Below are 14477 nucleotides of genomic sequence, written 5' to 3'. Positions count from 1 at the left end.
CACTCTGGCTGGACCAGTTTTAAAAAATGTTGTTCCTATCAGTCAATCAGACACATAGACATGGCAGATTACATTCCAGGTTACCCTCTAAGTCCAGTGCATGAGTAAATGTACTTAGTTACATTCCTCCATCATCCCAAAGGTGTTGGATGAGGTTGAAACCAGGCAGGACTCTGTGTGTGTACCCAGTCATGTCCCCCAACACCAAACTGGGACAATTAAACCATTTCTGCATGGAGCTGGTTTTGTGTAGGGAGCCATTGTCATGTTGAAACAGGAAAGAGTCAAACACAAACTGTTGCCACAAAGTTGGAAGCTCACTATTGTCCATTGTATTATTTGACTAAGGGGCCTCGCCTGAGCCATGAAACAACAGAACACCTTTGTCCACACACCTTTGGCCCTGCAGTGGATATTACAGAGAAACAATCCAGGATCAGTGACATTTCACTGCGCTGGACTTATGATCACATGCAAGAAAACTGTAACTAAGTACACGTTCAAGGTATTTGTACTTCGAGTATTTCCATTTTATGCAACTTTGTACTTCTGTTCCACAACATCTCAGAGGTTAATGTCGACAGCAGTAAAATGCAACATGCGCATTAATGCAGAGATATCAGTCCAAAAATAAAACAAAGAGATACTCCATGTTAAATACTGTCTCGGAGGCTTTTCCAGACCAGAACACAGCTCTCTGAAATAACGATGAATACTTACTGTAGTCAGATTTAAAGATGCTGAACACTGTATATTGTCAACCAGCAGTTTCAGTGTAAAAGAATTTGTATCAGATATCTATCTTACAGCGCTGTGGGTGGAACCCTGCTGCTGAGGCACTGACAGACTGTAAATGGTTTGTAAGGCAGTGGGTGACTTAACCTGCTTCTTCACCAGCGTGCACTTTAGTGGAAAATTATGAAACATATGCTCAAAGTGAGCAGACGACTTGACTGAATGTGGAAAAACTGAGACGTGCTGTTGAATTTGCACATATTTATGTGAGGACGTCACAGCCTGATCATCATTTGCTCTGTAAATTGATGAATGTTAACAGAATCTTCACACTAAAACAGGAGAAATTACACTGGGTTGTTACGCAGTGGTTTGGCTGCACCAGTGGCCTTTGCACAAGCCCTTGCACAAGCTGAGTTTCACCCCCCACTTGAAGTACATTTTGCTGGTAGACACTTGAGTTTTGAATGCAGGACTTGTAATGATTTCCAGAGTGTGTATTTTGATGTGACTAACTCTCCAGCACTGAGGAAAACACCTCTCCCAGCGCAGTCAGTCGGTTTTGTGTCTGAAACTTGAATAAACTTGTGAGCGAATTCACTTCCTCGACATTTTGTGCACTGTGCGCACACAGGACTCTGCCGACGCGCTGATTGGACAGATAGCGTGATTGACAGCGGAAGGCGGGTTATTAGTGACACCACCTGCACTGTGATTGGAGCGGGTTTGATAGTGGGAAGTCCCCGTACGCCGGTGTCTCCCTGGTTGCGCAAGACGCCATTTTGGAGTGACAGTGAAAGATAACGGAAAGATCGAGAAGCTGTCTTTCTAAAGGTAACTACCCGCACACACGCGCTGCTTTTCGCCTTAAAATGTCTTATTATGTGGAGTGAGTGTTGTGCTGCGCGAGCGGCCCGCTTTCTTTAGCATTTAAACTGACGTCACGGTGTTCTCTTGTTACTGTGACGCGGCATTTAGCTAACGGCGGCTAACAGTAGCCAGCTCGCTAAAGCAGTTCCTGTAACGTTAACGGACAGATCAAAGAGCTGTCAGTGTCGGGTTGACAAAATACGGGGCTCAGATTTCACCCACCGGGTTTCAAAACATGTCCGCGTTACATATGTCAGTAACGTGTCGCCGTGTTTTGTGAACGACGGTGATCTTTGGACCGTTAACGTCCGCGAAATTGTACCGCTGCCGCTAGGTGAAGGCTAACACAAGCTAGCATGCTAACAAGCTGAAGCATCCGCCCTTAGTTAGGCTAACCGTTTTCTGCTTCGAGTTCCAGTAACTAGCTAACGCTACCTGGCGTCGGTTATTAACATATCTAAGTTAAATTAATCAACCATCCTCCACACATGTGCTCTACATTTTACCCACACGGACACAAACGTAGCCGGATCGTCGGCCTTTTGCTAAGGTCGAGGTGTTGTTTGCAAGCTATCGTCTTGTGACGGCTCACACACACAGTAACATTATCCCTGCCGCTATTGCACACAGGGACAGAGTTTGCCAGCTGGAACAGGCCTTTCTTATCTGGTGATCAGCTAGCCGTTGAGTTTATCCGGGTTAACGCAGCTGCCTTTACATGTATGATTTTTAAGTTTATAATCAATAAGATTTAAATATGAGGTTGTAGATTTAATGCAGATAAACGTTAGATAATAGTTGATGTTGTTGAGGGTTTGGACTGGCTGTTAACGTATAGCCATTAAACTGTTACCTTGACGTTTAACCATTAGCTTAAGTAAACATCTCACTTGTGTTCCCAGCATGTTACATTCATTGTGCCCCCTTTTGGTTCAGCGAAAATCTGCGTTTTCCTCGAGCAAATACTCCCCTGTCATCAACCTGTCGGGGTGGAAGAAGTGTTCGGATGTTTAACCTGAGTTAGAGTAAAAATACTAAAGTGTAAAAGTATTTCGTTACAATCAAAAGTCTTATTTAAGTGTAAATACAAAAATATTATCATCAAAATTTACTAAAAGAATTCAAAGTAAAAACTATAATTACTGATGCACTAAATACACAGCTGTCATCAGCCTGCAGGAGTGGAAGAAGTATTCAGATGTTTTACTTGGGTTAAAGTAACAATACTAAAGTGTAAAAGTACTCCAGTACAACAAAAAGTCTTATTTGAGTAAATGTACAAAAGTATTGTCAAAATGTAAAATTATAATCACTCATGCAATAATACCCAGCTGTCATCATCCTGCAGTGTTGGAAGAAGTGTTCAGATATGTTACTTGAGAAAAACTAATAATACTACGGTGTAAAAGTATGTCATTACAATTTAAAGTTTTATATATGTAGAAGTACAAAAGTAATAGCATCAGAATATACCAAAAGTAATACTAGGCATTTGCAGACTGGTCCCATTTCAGAAACAGCTGTCCTTAACCTGCAGTGTTGGACAAAGGTATTCAGATATTTAACTTCAATAAAGTAATAACACTACAGTGTAAACATTTTCAGTTAAGAGTAAAAGACTTGTCAAAGTTGAAATACAAAAGTAATAGCATCAAAATATACTGAAGTACCAGAAGTAAAAGTACTCATTATGCAGACTGGCCCATTTCAGAATAATTTATATTACTCTATTATGATTATTGATGCATTAAAGTCACAGCTGTCATCAAACTGCAGTGTTGGAAGAAGTATTTAGATATTTTACCTTCGTAACACTACATCAGTGCGGAAATACTCAAGTTACAAGTAAAAGACTTACTAGAGTAAGTACAAAAGTATTAGCATCAAGATTTATTAAAAGCACCAGAAGTAAAAATACTCATTATGCCGACTGGTCCACTCCACAATAACATGTATTATAATACTGGATTATAATTACTGATGCAGTGTGTGTTTATCACTTATATGTTGCACCTGGTAAAGGTGGAGCAGCGATTACGTTTTTTTGTGTAATTAATCTAAATCTGCAAAGTGACACATTATCAAAGTTATCAAGTACATGTAGTGGAGTAAAAAGTACAGTACTTGACTCTGAAATTTAGTAGAGTAGGAGTAGAAAGTTGCATTAAATGGAAATAGTCAGGTAAAATACAGCACAAGTTCCTTGAATGTGTGCTTCAATATGGTATTTGGGTACATTAAGGTTTCTTAATTTTGAGTTCCTGGTACCAATATTATAACTTTGTGAAATATAAGCATGTTTTATTTTATTTTTTTCAAAACTAGGGAGACGCTCCCACTTGTTAAATTTTGGCTGTACTTGGTTACAGAGTCCAAAACTAACTTTTTTTTTTTTACCAGCCAGGCTGATATTTTACCAGCCAACCAAATAAAAATTGCTTTTAAGTGTTGCAATTTGCTATCAGTATTATTTAGCATGTCATTTGGGTCTTGTATGCGATTCTTGAGCAATATTTTAATAGTGTGCACTAATATTAGTAATAATGTATGCTAAAATATGGATAACTGTTTCAACAGTTAAGTGTAATATTTGAGTTAATAAATTCTGTAGTATTCTCACTACAGTGCAAAAAGACTCTTTCATTAAGGAATTTTACATGAATCACTGACTTCAGTCGCCTTTGGACAGTTGAGACATGAGATTTTAGCTCGACCAGACTGCAACAGCAGGGCCTGCCCTATATAAACATGAATGTCTGACCAGTGGTGGACAAAGTATTCAACGACATGACTTGAGTGAAAGTAAAGATACTCTTGGTCAAATGTTACTCCAATACAAGTGAAAGTTGTTCAGTCATTTTCTTTTACTTAAGTGAAACTGCACCAACTGATTAACATAGGGATCGAAATAAAATAAATAAATAAATAAAATAAAAATCAACCAGCCACCCTCCTCCTCTGACAAGTAAAGAACAGTCCCTAAGTACGGTGAGGTTTGTGGACTGTTACCTGCCACAAAGAGAGAAATGTGAACGGCTTGTTTCTCCTCTGACACGTCACATACCTGTATGCCGCCATGGCTCAGCTGTCCAGGTACTACTGGGCAATCATGACGCCAACGAAGAGGAAATTATTGGACCTGGAGTCGGGCTTCTCCGTCGCCGGTAAGCCGTTATCTTGCACCGCGGAGCACTATAGCCGCCGTATTTGACAGGAATATGTATTCCTGTCTTGTGTCTGTGACCCCCGTTCAACCCACAACTGACAGGATTCGCCTTTCCTTTCTGCTGCTGGTTGAAATCTGTAGCCTACTAGCACAGCGTGCTCCTGAATGTTTTCTTTTGTTCGCTCGCACAAAACTATTTTTAGTCGCAAATGCATGTGACACACTTACGTGACCAACGATCGTCTCTGCCTGAAATACACATTACTCTGCCAGGAAACCAGCTGATACCAGGATCGTTCTCCAGTAACAAAAAATGCATTTTTCGCTGGTAAAAAAATAACTCGCCAGAGTGGCAAGTGGTCTTAAAAATGTACCAGCCAGAGACAAAATCTACCCGTAATTGGCGAGTGTTAGTTTTGGACCCTGCTTGGTTACATTACATCCCACCACTGTCAGTCTGTTTTGTTAATGCATCTGTGCCTTTGTGAATTGTTGAACAATAAGGAAGTATTAAATCTACCACCGGTATACCAGTCTCACTGGCTGGTGGTAATCTTGACGGTACAGTTTCGTTTCCTCCTTTCCTCTTGGCGTACACTGCCGTGAAACTGAAACGTGACAGACATTACTCTCCTAACGGTGTTTTCTCCTCTACTCTGACAGCTTCGTCACCATGGGGAATATATTTGCAAGTCTATTCAAAGGCCTGTTTGGCAAAAAAGAGATGAGGATTCTAATGGTTGGGCTCGATGCTGCTGGAAAAACAACCATCCTATATAAACTGAAGCTTGGAGAGATAGTCACCACCATTCCCACCATTGGTATGGATATCTTTGATTGTGTCAATCCATTTTTGTCACTTGACAGTTGTGTTTTTGAGTGTTTTACCAACACAATTGGCTGTACTTGAACTCTACATCAGTGAAACAGTCTGAAATGTGCAAAATTGTAAAATAAATCAGGATCTATCTGATGAAAATAATAAGAACACAAGATTATGAATCTGTCCAGAGATTTGATGGCAGCTTTCAGTATTTCATACAGAAGTCTTTATGCATGTTTCATGGACTCATTGAGAAGTATTCAGGTTTGATACCCAGGCATGTTGTATTTCCAGCTTCTCAATGCTTGTCAGCAGTCAAAACTTGAATTGTACAAAGTTTTTCAACCAGTTGGTGACTCATCCATGTTTCTCCTTTTGTGTCCAGGCTTTAACGTTGAAACTGTAGAATACAAGAACATCAGCTTCACAGTGTGGGATGTGGGCGGTCAGGACAAAATCAGGCCGCTGTGGCGCCACTACTTCCAGAACACTCAAGGTGAGAGGAGACTTTATGTTAGCATGCAGCAGTGTCAGTGAACATTGCTGCCTATAGGTGGCCTTGTGGTGCATAAAAGATGATCTTAAAGCTAGTCACTAATGACTCAGGCACCATTGTTCAGTTCTCAGAGGGCGTATTGTGTGACTCCTCTGCTATTTCCTGAAATTGAATTCATCAGAATATGTGAAGACACTGTAGACGCTGCTTACTGTTTCCTACTGATGATGCAACCTGCAGGTAAACTCTCTGCCAAACTGGTATTTGGTTGTAGTTTTAATCCTATAGATATTTCAGCAGCTCCATCCACACTACCTGTGGGCCTGCTGTATTATCTACAGCAGATGCAGCAAACATCACTGTCCATACACTGAGCATCCAAGTGTGAAATTGAACGTGTGAATCCCTTTGGTGATGATGAGTAGATACAGCATACAACATCAAATAAAGGCCCAGGAGTATTTCACAAACTGAATGCCTTATTCCAGAAGATATCAGGAGTTTTTCTCAACATATAAAGATGCTGATGTGTGATACAGCATATATACGCAGGCCTACTGACTCTCTGACTGGAAAATATCACAGCTGGGATTTGGGACCACCTAAGGGGCCCCAAAATATGAGGGGGTAACAAGATGATTAAAAAGATAAGAAAGGGGTGTGAAAGTTTATTTTTCTGACCTCAAAAAGTTTTTTGTGAAATACTTAAACTGCTTCAGGTTAGCTGTGTTAAAAATATTGATTTATGGATCCATATTGATACTGAATATTTGAAACCGTTTCAATACTCATTTTCACAGTATTGATGCATTAGTCTGCTGTTTTCATAGCTACTAACCAAGGTAAAGGAAAGTGGTTGTTGTCATTTTATACCCCTGTTAGGCACATCTTTTATCCAAAACTTAACATTTTACATCCTTAATGTCGGTATTTCCTCCTGGTATCAAAGATGGTGTTGATTATTTAATATTTTTCAAGGTATTGTATCAAAGTTAGAAACTTTAGCTCACCTGGTAGAGTGTGTGCCCCACTGAGGCTGACTCCTTGGCAGCAGCCTGGGCTTGAATCCATCCTGTGGCCCTTCACTGCCTCTGTCTCCCCCTTACCCATCACTCTTCAGCTGCACTATCAATAAAAAGCCCCAAAAAATAATATTAAAAAAAAATTAAAACTCCAGTATGGTGACAACACAACCTCAGACCACTCAAAATTCAAATAAAATAGTATGTGGTGGAAACATCATTCATTGGTTGCTAATGAAAGTCCTCACTGAGGCCGTGACGGCCTGTGATCGGGCCTCACAGATACACACTCGTGTTTTTAAGGTCACAAGTCAGAGAGGTCAGGACACACTGCTCCACTGTGAGATAAACGGTGCCAAAATGCCTCCCTCAGACATCACTGAGAGCATACTAAACTGCCATCAGATACCAGGCTACTACTTCGGCTCTTTTCGATGCAGTGTTGGATTCACTAAATGGTATCTGCCTCTTATTTAAGGGCTGACATTTCTTAACTGCTCAATTCTGTCTCTGAATGTCTGAACGAGGGAGCAAGTCTTTTGACAATAACTTTTAAGAGCAGATAAGTGAGATACTTTGTTTTCTCTGGCAGTTAAGAGACTTAGAATAGTCATGTCCCAACCAAGTTTATTGCTCCCACTCCAGACATTTAATATTGATTATCTGCCGATGCTGAGTCCCAATCGGGTACTTCTGTTTTCCTTGATAATACAGCTGCACAGTGCAGCACTGTAAGAATATTAAAACTAGTGAAATCAATCCAGTGTATATGGGTGTGAATAGCTCTGCAGTGCATCCAGAATCATTCAAGCTGTTCCTATATTTATTTTTAATGTATTAATTTGCATCTTTTTAATTGTGTCTGTTTCTAGGGAATATCTCTATCCCTCTAAGTTGCTACTCTTCAGTGTTTGTTGCTTCGGAGAGGCCTTAGTAACCTGAATGAACTGTAGTCTGTCGAGTGTTTATTTTCGTCCTCTGTTTATTTTTTTGCGTGGATAATAAATCACTCTGATTGGCTTTTTGCTGGCGAGGGTGAGTGTGACAGACCGCTCTCTATCCTCTGCCTGTAGTGAAACACCATGACGACAGTCAGACTCAAACTCTGAGCTGAAACAAGTGCTCGTAACTTTGGTAAATAACATAAATAAACAGTCTTATACTGAGTTAAACTGTCGTTCATGGTGTGTGGTGTTTAACGGCAGGTGGGTTGCAGAGTGGAGGAGAGTTGATGACGGCTGCACTTGTTGCTAAACATGAAAGTGTCGTCTGTAAAAACACCTGTGTGACAGCTGGTGTAAAACAAAAGATAGGATTGGGCCTTAATATGGCCGACCCCCATCAGTTAAAGAAAAAAGAGTCGATGGGCCTCGATGCTGAGATTGGGTCAGGACATGCTTACCTGATACCGTGACAGTGGTCGTGTTACATTATTTGGATAATGACACGACAGAAAGAAAGACTAAAACTTTGTAGTTAGACCTCGTGCCCTCAGTGAGCAGTGATGACTTTATTTTACTGATATATTGCTGCCTGCAGAGGGTCTGTGGTTAAACACAGAGCTGCTGTGTACAGATTCTGGGGCAACAACCTGAGCAGCTCCTTCACAGGCTCCTGTCTATGTGACAACTTTGTCCATAGTAATAACTTGTTTGTGTGTTTACTGAGCTACAGAGATGATGAAATATTTACCAAATGTGTTGGCTCATAAACAGGAAGTTTACGAACACTGCATTGACTAGATCCTCTCTTGCTTCTTGTTTTGTGAAATATCAACACACACTCAGCTGCAGCTCTGTAGGTTGATTTGAGCCGTCTGACTGTAGAAGTATAAACTGTCTGCGTCTTCATAATGATGCTTTTACATAATTAATGGGAGTGAGTGTGAGGTTGTCAGACAGCATGATTCAAGTGTTTTGTCACCATTTGGCATGATAAAACGTTCACACTCAACAGACCTGCAGTTACAGAGTGACACGTTTAGAGTTTGTTTTTTTAAATTGGCTGTTTTCAACACTTGACTGTAACGTAGGCATCTTCACAGCTGAGCTGACTCTCAGTGGTTCATTTTCATCAGAATAATTCTCAAATGTTTTGGAGTTATTGATCAAGATAATCGCCACGTTAGAACCACTGAGTTGCATTCGTCCAGTTCATCTTATGAATATTAGTGATCTTTTGGGTCAAAGAGACCTTTTCAGCAGCAGGAACAGTTTGTGCAGAGTGAATTACCAACGGGGGCAAAGTCACAGCTTCTGATCTGCAGGAAGAAAATGTTTAGGAACCAGAAGACAAATGATTATAATGCAACATTTCTGTGCTTTAGCCAGTAAGTAAAATGCATATATCTGTATTAAGTGTGAACTGTATTTTGTGTGCAGGGCTTATCTTTGTGGTGGACAGCAACGACAGAGAGAGAGTGAACGAGGCGAGGGAGGAGTTGTCCAGAATGCTCGCTGAGGATGAACTCAGAGACGCCGTGCTGCTCGTTTTTGCAAATAAACAGGTGAGGTCACTTTAAGGTATGTTCTATGTACCAGTTAAACTGAGATGGAAATCTATGTTGTCTTAAGAGGAAACGCTACAGGTGAATAGGGGAGATCTCACTGTGACACCTCCTCAGTTGAGAACTTACATTAGGACAGGTATTTTTGGCATTACAAGTTTTCTGATATCTGAAGTTCATCTATGTAAATGAGGAATTATTTGGTACAAACCTGAGCCTCCAAGCCAAACAATGGATGGACATTGTTTCTCTGGGGTCTAGAGGAGCAATACTCCTGTCTTTATTTCAGAAGACACAGATGCAGCTACACTGTGAGCGTCTGTGGACAATTAAAGGTCATTTAACACGTGGACTCATTAATACTCAACCGCTGTGCCCCTACACAGTGTTCTCTGGGGTGTTCATGTTGTGTCTAAAACTTTAAAAATACTTTATATAAAGAGGTTAAAAAAAGAGAACTTTGAACTCTTCTGGCCACGATAATCATGTTGTGAAAATCTAATATCGTGCCAGCCTGAGTCTAAAAGAAGACGTGTTGTGCAGAAAACACAGTAAGCAGCAGCAAAGAGCTGCTTGCAGCAATAATTATACTTTTTAACAGTTCGTGGGCGTGAGTGTGTTTCAGGCAGGTCAGCGTGTCACTGGAGTCTCAGGACTGTTTACTTACGGCTGCTGGTGTTCTCAGGCCGCAAGTAGCTGCTAAATTTTTAACTTTCCACAACTTTTACTTGGGTCACACTTTTCCGTAGAATTAAATGAAGCTCAGAGCAGATGCTCCATAGACAGCGCATGGCAGCTCGCTGCAGGACGCACTTCGGTGCTGCTTGGTGTGTGTTCAGCATCATGGAAGCAAGATAGACAGACATATTAAAAGAAAAGAGCAGTGCATGAAAGACCTGTTTCTACCTGTAGTCGTTCCCCTTAAATTGCTAGATTATAGGACCACTTTAACTGAGACTAAATCGTGACTAAGACCAGAGTCTATCAAGAACGAGTCAAGACCAAGACCAGACCAGCGTGAGTCCCACACTGCGTGATACTAAAATTTGAAAGCTATAAACTTATTGATCTGAAGAATCCACGTTCACATACAAACACCCACAGAAAACAAATGAAAGCTCCTCCATATTTCTCTCTTTAAATGCCATATACTGTATATGTGTGTATGTGTAAATGCACCTTAATAAATGTTTTAATGAATAATTAAAAGGCTTTGCAGAGGTGAATTCATGTGGGAATGTTTCTTTGTTTTCAGTGAGTAAACAAATACAAACACTAAGCAACTGAAATCAACTTAACCATCTTTATCTAACACTGTTTTTGCAAAGTTAATTCAGTGATATCCCTGCAGCTGTGGTCTTGAAAAGTTCTGAATCTTGTTCAAATCTCAAATCGTTTTTTTTCTGAGACTGCAACAAGACTTGAGTAAAAGTGCAGTCGGTCTCAAGATGAGACTAAAGACCTCAGCACACTGAGTCTGTCTAAAAAGAAATACGACCTCACGTTGTGTCGATCACGTTTGCATACTGAATCCAAAACCTTTGCCCGTCATTTAAATTTTCGGAACACGTTCAATTTCCTGCTTTTTCACCTCCGTCACAGCCGTTAGAGACATTTGACCAAGAATCAGCCAAGAAACTGTGGCGGCAGGACACAGCTGAGACGAGACAGAGGAACAGAATCATTTCATAACTCAGACAGCTACTGTCAGCAGGTCAGATAGCAACATTCAGGTGGATGATGATGATGATGAAGAGGAGGATGTGAATGCAGCTTCGGTGTCAAATGAGAGACAGTGGTAGTGATGACAGCCACACAGGTACAGAGAGGCAAAGGAGGAAATGTGTCCCCTCATGTGACAAATTAAAAAAATGTATGTGAAACACGTGACTCAGTGTAACGGACATCTAGAGTATTAAAACACTGAACGTGGAGGTATCCGTGTTTGTAACCTTGATCATGACCGACTGTTTGTTCTTCTCCAGGATCTCCCCAACGCTATGAACGCTGCAGAGATCACAGACAAGCTGGGCTTGCACGCCCTCCGCCAGCGCAGCTGGTACATCCAGGCCACCTGTGCCACCAGTGGGGATGGCTTGTACGAGGGCCTGGACTGGCTCTCCAACCAGCTCAAGAACCAGAAATGATCCATTCCACCAGTTTTGATTTTTGTTTGTCGTTTATTTTTTCTGTTTCAACACAGCGGCAGCACCGGACCCAGGCCCCCCTTCGCTCCCATCTAACCCAAGTTTCAGTCCCAGCTCTTTCTTTCAAGAACTTCCTTCATTCCCTCCCTCCTGCTTTCTGCCCTCCTCAGTACTCTCGGGGCTCTAGCCTGTGCTGCTTGTGTGTGTGTGGGCGTGTGTGTGTGTGTGTGCGTGCGCGTGTGTGCGTGCGTGTGCGTACCTTGTGTGTTCAGCATGTGTGTGCGTGCGTGTGTGTGTGGGTGTGAAGGCGTCTCTGTGTATGTTGGCTGGGATTGGGAGTAACCCTGGCGTGCCTTTTACACACCTCCTGTGGAATCAGCAGTCTGGTTTTCAAGCCCCTTTCTCCATCCACCAAACTCAGCCTCTGCCCCACTCAGCCTGCCCCCACTCCAAGTCTTGCACGGCCCCCTCCTCCCCGCCCTTACTCTCCAGAGGAAGCATGGTTTTCATACGGCAAAGAAAGAGCAAGGGTGCAAGCCCCCCCTCCCCCTGTAGTATATATCTATGTTAACTAGAACTGTTCACCTGATGTAGACTGAATGCTAAATGTTCATTTTAACCTCTCTTTGATTTTGAAACCTCAAACCCACCAGTTAAGAGATTCAGTAAATTGCATCTTAACCTGTATCAGGTCGAAACAAATCAAAAAACAGAAAAAGAAAAAAAAAAACGCCCATCCTCGGTCATTCTGGTGTCATCTGAAAATCATGCTGTTTGTTTTATTATTATTATATTGGAATATAACAGATTATTCTTAGCGATGGTTCTCCAGTGAACACTACCTTTGTCCCCCACCAAGCGAGACCGTGAAGCACAAAGCAAGCCAACAGTTTTAAAAATTAGGATCTGAGAGTATATGCAATTCTGGTCTATATTTTTGGATAGCTGGCATTTAATTAACCCCGGATTAAATTGGATTATGAGATGCCCCTCCGTACGACGGCTCATCCTGACAGTGTTCCTTTGTGACGTAGGTCATATACAAAGTGTTGGGCATTTCACAGGCGTCAGCCGGTTGACTGAAGACAGGTGTCCTGATACATTCACAAGCTTCACATGTTATTCCTTTCAGAGATGTTACATGTGTTTTTTTTTCTGTAACTAGTTTTAGCATTTCTATTTGTACTTTGACTGCTGAACCAAATGCATTTGAGCAGTATGACAAATCCTGTATATGAGCGTAGTGTATCCTCGAGGGCCTCAAGAGGTTTTCTCTCACCAACGGTTGGCAGTTTTACTTTGACATCTGAAAGCATCCAGCTGTCTAGTTTTCCTGGTTGGGATGAAGGATTGGCACCAAATATGAAGGCTCTTTAACTGTGAATGGTCCATACATGAAGAAAGGAAACCTAGTTGGATGTCTGGGCGATGGCAGGCTACTACACATTATAGCGCCGCACACTTCATGACCGAGGAGACCAACACAACACGTACTGTGTGTGTGTGTAGCTCGTCAGCGAGCAGGAAGGACTTGATGGTCGACCTGTTTAAAGGGGAATGGGTGTTGGGTTAACTGGTCGTGAGAGTCAGCGGGCGTTCTCAGTGTCACGGGGGTTAAGCTGGCACTTGTGTCGAGAATGATTGTAAATCTGTACGTTCCCCTGTAAACTGTTTCTGTGGGGATTTCCTGAACACATTAATAAACATGATTTGATCCAACACTTTGTGCTCACAGAGTTTTCTTCTTGAGCCTCAAATATTAAGATGGTTTTAGTCACAGTTTAATTTCTCCAATACTCTATGACCGAATACCTGCGAAACTAAACACACTCCCAGCAACTAAGTGCTATTTTCATTACTGATTATTCTGTCCATTAGTTTATTGATTCATTGTTTGGACTCTTTCTTACCAACAGTCCAAAACATAAAATATTTGTAGTAAAAATGGTTAAAATTGAGAAGCTGTTACAAAACCAAACAAACCTGTAAAGTAACTCATGTACGGTGGCCCACAGGTGTCATGGGAGTATTTATAAAACATTTCACAAATAATGTACAATTATATTAAACATTAATACATTTATTGACAAATACATTTATTGCTATATAAATAAATAGACAAAATTAGAATTATTTATTTGATAATAATACATATTTACAAATAAGTAAATAAATAAAATTACTGTCAATTTTATCTACAAATACATTTATTAATATATAATAGACCAAATTAGAAATTATTTAACAGGCAACACATGTATTTATAAATGAATATATTCATATGTAATAGATGATTTACAGTTATTTGATTATAGTCAAATTTATATCAAATACATTTATTAATATATAAATAAATAGACCAAATTACAATTATTTATTTGATAATAGTACATTTATTTACAAATAAATAAAATAGTAATATTTTATCGTAATTTTTTTTACAAATAAAATTTATACATTTATTAATATATAATAGACCAAATTAGAATAATTATTTGATTATAGTCAACACGTATTTACAAATGAATATATTCATGTAAAATAGATTATTTACAATTATTTGATTATAGTCAAATTTAATATGAAACACATTCATTAATATATAAATAAATAGACCAAATTACAATTATTAAATTGTCAAAAATTAAATAGAAATTGTTAAAAAAAAATCTACAAATGAAACAAGATACAAGATTACTCTTTATTTCTAAA

General features: G+C 40.2%; 1 protein-coding gene across 1 annotated transcript; it reads left to right on the top strand.

Annotated features, from left to right (window-relative positions):
• The first annotated feature begins 1428 nt into the window (after positions 1 to 1428).
• On the top strand, positions 1429 to 13484 carry arf2b (ADP-ribosylation factor 2b). Its single transcript, XM_049563403.1, has 5 exons — positions 1429 to 1569; positions 5435 to 5592; positions 5980 to 6090; positions 9494 to 9618; positions 11604 to 13484. Exons 2-5 carry the CDS (start codon positions 5445 to 5447, stop codon positions 11763 to 11765), a joined length of 546 nt encoding a protein of 181 aa, XP_049419360.1. The 5' UTR covers positions 1429 to 1569; positions 5435 to 5444; the 3' UTR covers positions 11766 to 13484.
• The last annotated feature ends 993 nt before the right edge of the window (positions 13485 to 14477 follow it).

The sequence above is a fragment of the Epinephelus fuscoguttatus genome, linkage group LG20 (assembly GCF_011397635.1).
Source record: "Epinephelus fuscoguttatus linkage group LG20, E.fuscoguttatus.final_Chr_v1".
NCBI lineage: Eukaryota > Metazoa > Chordata > Actinopteri > Perciformes > Serranidae > Epinephelus > Epinephelus fuscoguttatus.
Note: the sequence above shows the minus strand (reverse complement) of the source record. Positions and strands in the feature narration are given on the sequence as shown.